The sequence below is a fragment of the Tamandua tetradactyla genome, chromosome 8, assembly GCF_023851605.1.
Source record: "Tamandua tetradactyla isolate mTamTet1 chromosome 8, mTamTet1.pri, whole genome shotgun sequence".
Lineage (NCBI taxonomy): Eukaryota > Metazoa > Chordata > Mammalia > Pilosa > Myrmecophagidae > Tamandua > Tamandua tetradactyla.
In genome coordinates, this window is record NC_135334.1 from 80,646,962 (window position 1) to 80,652,654 (window position 5,693).

The 5,693-nt window shown below is 36.5% G+C and overlaps 1 protein-coding gene across 1 annotated transcript; it reads left to right on the forward strand.

Annotated features, from left to right (window-relative positions):
• The first annotated feature begins 2,636 nt into the window (after positions 1-2,636).
• LOC143643634 (olfactory receptor 10A2-like) lies at positions 2,637-3,599 on the forward strand. Its single transcript, XM_077112240.1, has one exon. The coding sequence runs from the start codon at positions 2,646-2,648 to the stop codon at positions 3,597-3,599; it is 954 nt and encodes a 317-aa protein (XP_076968355.1). The 5' UTR covers positions 2,637-2,645.
• The last annotated feature ends 2,094 nt before the right edge of the window (positions 3,600-5,693 follow it).

The window sequence follows — 5,693 nt, forward strand, 5'->3', positions numbered from 1 at the left end:
CTGGAGTAGAGTGGTTATTATATAAAAATCTTGCTAGGTTTGCCCTTTCCCGTTTGGCAAGAAAGAGCAGGTTTTTGTTCAGGACATTTTATCTGTGCCCATTGGTATTTCAATGTTGTTTGCTCCTTCTTCCAAATTTGGAGCTGAAGAAAAGAGAAAAAGAAAACTCAGAAAATTCACCACCCTGCTGTTTCTTGGGTTCTGAAGTCTCTTGCTGGTCATTTTTCTCCTCTGCACCATTTAGAATCTAAGAACTTTCTTTCAAACATGATGTCTAGGGTTTCTAGTTATACTTAGTGAGAGAAATAGGGAAAAGTGAGTCTGTTCCATCTTTTCAGAAAGAGAAGTTACTTGATTTACTTTTTCCTGTGTAGTAAACTAGAGTCTTTATTTGGTTGTGATTTGTGTTTTTTGTTTGTTGGTTTGGCTTAGTGTTTTCTTTTCTATCATTTTCCTGTCTGGATATGTAACAGAATTTTTCCCTACCCTCAAATTTAAAAAAAAAAAAAATTCACTATTATAAAAACATATATTTATATGTATATTTAAAATTTTTATTTCATTTTCTATTTAGGAGTCTTTCAGTTAGACTCGTTTCCATCTAGCTCAGAAATGTTCATTTTTTCCCTAGTCCTGCCTTCAACATTTTCTTCCTTCTTTTGTGTTTTGTTACATTGGAATTCCTATTAAATTTATTTCATTTCCAGACTTCACCTCATTATTCTTCTCATTATTTTTATATTCTCCCTAATAATTTGGGTAAAATGTCTCAATTTGCATTATATTTCACTAATTCACTTTTCTTAGGTGTCTGGCAATGTGCTCAATTGCCTTTTAATTTGATAACCCCCTTTTTTTTTTCCAAAAAGAACATCTAAGGAAAAAATGACTTTCATCTATTTATTTTATCTTATCATCATGACTACCTATTCAATATTTAATATCTTATAAGGCTTTATCAAGAGGTCAGATTAAAAAGAATTCAATTTCTATCCAATTTTTTTTTCTTTAAGGATTTTTTTTTCTTAATTTCATCCTACTAATCAAAAATGTTGTATCTTCATATCTCCCAATATTTCCTCAAGACAGCGGGCTTGCTTATCTTAAAATAACATAAAAACAGTTTCTAGTTGAGATTCTCTATTTGTTGAACATTTCTAACTTATATTTGGCTTTTCTGGGATTGAGTTCAGAACTATAGACATCGTTTCATTGACTTTTATAAGAATGATTTTCCCTCTATGGGTGTTTTAGAGCTTTAAATGTAACTTTGAAATCCAAATTATTCACTATGCCCTGATTAATTGCTAGCTTCTTTTTATCATTTTTGCCTATGGTTTTAAAAATGAATTGTAAATTAAGACTGATAGGAGTCTAGAGGAGAGCAGTTAGTCCCCTTGATCCCAAGCGTACTTCTCCTGTTCCCTTCCCTAATCCTGCCCTATGCTTACTGTATATTCTTACTGTAATTTCAGAATGATCTTTCTACCTGGCATATCCAATTGATGTTGCAGCATGTCCAAAACATTGATCAAATCCCTTTTCCTCTTTTACTTTGTGTCAATTCTCTTTTTTAATTCCTACAAAATAGAGGTTTTATTTCTGTTATATAATTTTATATTTCTTACAATAGTTTCCTAACTGCATCCAATTCTTTTTTTATTTATCTTAGCCTCTCAACTGATTTTATTTTCCAACCTCATCTCATAATTTCTCCATGATAATTCAACCCTCTAGATTACCAAGATAACAAAAAAGAGCCCCTCGATAATCAGTTGCAAATTAGAAACAAATAATACAAAATGGGGATACACTGGAGTCCAGGGAACCGCCTAAACATCTTGATGCTCATGCGGCTGGTTTCCTTGGTTTTCATTTCCTCTGTCTTCACTGTAAATTTGTAGAAATAACAATTCTAATTATCTTATGCACTGAGTAATCCTCATCTCAAGGCAAAAGACTCTAGTGAAACATAGTTTAGTATAAATCAGAAGGATTTTGGCATGTAACGGATGCGGTTTGGATTCAAGATCTGCCATTTAATTGCCGTTCCTTAATTTCTCTGAAACCAATTTCCTTACCTGAGATATAAAGGATAAAAGCCCTGCCATGGCATATATAAACTGTCTGCAATATACCTGGCTCTCAATACATGTTATCTCCTCACAAATTCTAACCTGGCATGAAGTATTCGTGAAGGGTAGGAAAAAATATGTGTATTTTAAATTAAAAATAGATTTTTAAACTTCTGTTAAATCACATAAATGTATTGGTTAGTGAAACAATGAATATTAAGCATGCTTCACACAATTTTAAGTGTTTTCAGGAATATCACTGTCTTCCAAAAGGAGCACTTTGTGAGCTCCTTCAGGGACTGAAAAGCTTATATTTCTGACATTATATAGTCTTTCTGCACAAGTTAATGTGAAAATAGGGAAATATCAACTCCTCCAGTGATGAGGCTCTGACCATTCCTCCTTGTGCCTTTAATTTTAGAAACACATGACCTTTCCTTTTCCAACTGAGATTTTGATCTTGCCTCTTTCCTTGACAATGAGAAGATATATGAACATCAAATCCATAATCTGACTCTCCCAATCAAGCATTTCTGTCAGCTCCACAGCAGGAGATTTATGCCTATACCTATGGCTGGAGGAAACTGGACAAGAGTAAGTGAGTTTATTCTTATGAGCTTCTCTTCCCTACCTACTGAAATACAGTCCTTCCTCTTCCTGATATTTCTGATCATTTATTTGGTCACTTTGATTGGAAACAGCCTCATCATTCTGGTTACACTAGCTGACCCCATGCTGCACAGTCCCATGTACTTCTTTCTTAAGAACTTGTCCTTCTTAGAGATTGGCTTCAACCTAGTTATTGTACCTAAGATGCTGGGAACCTTGCTTTCCCAGGACACAACCATCTCTTTCTTTGGATGTGCTACTCAGATGTTTTTCTTCTTCTTCTTTGGGGTTGATGAATGCTGCCTCCTGGCCACCATGGCATATGACCGCTTTGTAGCCATCTGTAATCCCTTGCACTATCCAGTTATTTTAAACCAAAGGACCTGTGTCAAACTGGCTGCAGCCTCCTGGTTTCCTGGCTTTCCAGTGGCTACTGTGCAGGCTACATGGCTCTTCAGCTTCCCATTCTGTGGCACCAACAAGGTGAACCACTTCTTCTGTGACAGCCCACCTGTGCTGAGGCTGGTCTGTGCAGACACAGCACTGTTTGAGATCTACGCCATCATCGGAACTATTCTGTTTGTCATGATACCATGCCTGTTGATCTTATATTCCTACACTCGCATTGCTGCTGCCATCCTCAAGATTCCCTCAGCTAAAGGGAAGCAAAAGGCCTTCTCTACCTGTTCTTCCCACCTCCTTGTCGTCTCCCTTTTCTATGTTTCTTTAAGCCTCACATACTTCAGACCTAAATCCAATAATTCTCCTGAGAGCAAGAAGCTTCTATCATTGTCCTACACTGTTGTGACTCCCATGTTGAACCCCATCATCTATAGCCTGAGAAATAATGAGGTAAAGAATGCTCTTGGCCGGACCTTCCGTAAAACTCTAGGCCTCAGAAACTGCATCCTATAGATACAACAAGGGAAGACTAGAGTCTACTGAAAGGGAAACCATCAGTTTGATGTTTGGAATTCCTGTCTCCCTCCGTATTTCCACTGGGAAAAAAATCTGGCTGCTGAAATGGCTATTGAAAAGCTCATCTGAGAGAAGGGAGCACAGAGGTAGTTTAGCCCTATCACTACCATCTTTCAAATTCCACTGCCTGCCCATTCTAGGCTTACATCCAGTTTATTAATGGTGTAATTGGCATTTAATCACTTCTGTGGAGAAGTCATTCCACATTCCTAACCTGCTCCTACATGACATATATTGTGGACAGTATTAAACTGCTTGTAATTTGAACTTGGAGACAAACGGAATAAAAGCGAGAAAAACTGATCAAATTTCATCTTGTCACTTTCTCTTGTTTTGGGAAAAACTTTGGGCAAAGTCATCAGATAGAAAAACTTACTATCTTCCCAGTTCATAACTCTCTTTACTGTATTATTTCAGCTTTCATGCCCTTGAAGCAGTATTGTTTCTCTGTCAGCTGGGAAGGCATGTGGCTGGCATCTGAGGTCCTTGCTCCAGATTCGTTGCTTTGTGCTTCTGATTGAAGTGGCTTACTCTGAAGATAATTGTGGACACTCACTGAGTTCTCTGCATCACCTCTCTTCAGGTTCTGGCTTGCTTAGCATCTAATGGGAAGGGGTGAGGATGTCTGCAGAACTCTGCTTTCTAACGACTCTCCAAGCATCTGTGTCAGCATTCTAAGCATCTATAAATGTCTGCATCTGAGCTTTCTCAAAAATGTTCCCCCTTTTAAAGGACTCCAGTAAATTAATTAAGACCCACCTTAAATGGGTGGCATCATATTTCCATCTAATCAAAAGGTCAACAGACAATTGGGTGTGTCACATTTCCATGGAAACAACCTATTCAAGAGGTTCCATCCAATAATATTCGATCAGGATTAAAAGAACTTGGCTACCCCAACAAGACTAGATCAGGATTAAAAGAACATGGCTTTTCTGGGGTACATAACAGTTAAAACCCAGCACAGTATATGATCTTTTTCTCAAAACAAGATGCATTTGAGATGGGCTGCATTCAAAGTTATAGCAGCCAAACCTCAGCACGCTTTCTGGGTTTTACGGGAAGGGATGTCAATGGAGGAGGGTAAGGAAGAGATCAGTCTTCCATCCTGTAGGAGATACTATATGTATCACACATTACGCCTTGTTTGAAATTTATCCCTCACAAATTTCAACCATGACACTATTTCCTCCAAAGCTGAAAATATTCCAGCTGACCCTAATACGGTTCTTCTTTAACAACAAAAAGATCATCATTCTTTTTTCTAACTTCATACTACTCCATTTTCTGGCTATACCATAGTTTATTAAACAAGTATTTTCACTATTGCAATTCATACTATAAGAATAGACTTATGCATATGTCTTTTTATATTTCTTCTGGTGTATATAACAGATGGAAATCCAGAAATTGGATTTCTTGGGCAAAAGGCAAATACATATGTAATTTTGCTATATACTGGCAAATTCCCCTCCAAAGTGATTGTACCATTTTACATTCCCACAAGCAATTTATGATAGTACTTGTTTCCCAACAGCACTGTCAGTAACATTTCATTAAACATTTGCAATTTTGCTAATATATCAGGTTAAAAATAATAGCTCAATAACATTTTAATTTGAATGAAATAAATTTTAAGGAATAAGGAAGAAAAGGATGAATGAATTAGAGAAGAGGTGTGTATTTCATTAAAACTTCTTAGTTCAGAATTAAGATGATTAACAGTTGATATCACTGATATTCTAGTTTCTCTTCTTGAAGGGTTCTTTACACCTTTATTTTAGACAAATCCATCTACTTTTTCAAGGTCCAGCTGTGATCCCCTATGCAGTATAAATAATCCTCTCCTAAATAACCCTCATTCCAAATTTATCCACAGATAAGTTAAACTGTTTACATACAGGCTATACTTATCTTTACATATTTGTCTTTCCCTATCGACCTGTAACTCTTTGAGAATGAGAAACGTACCTGTGCTGGTTTGAAAGGATGTATGCCCCCTAGAAAAGCCATGTTTTAATCTAAACCCCA

Bases quoted from the DNA above. Each gene is read 5' to 3' on its own strand.
- LOC143643634 (XM_077112240.1), top strand. From the start codon at position 2,646: ATGGCTGGAGGAAACTGGACAAGAGTAAGTGAGTTTATTCTTATGAGC.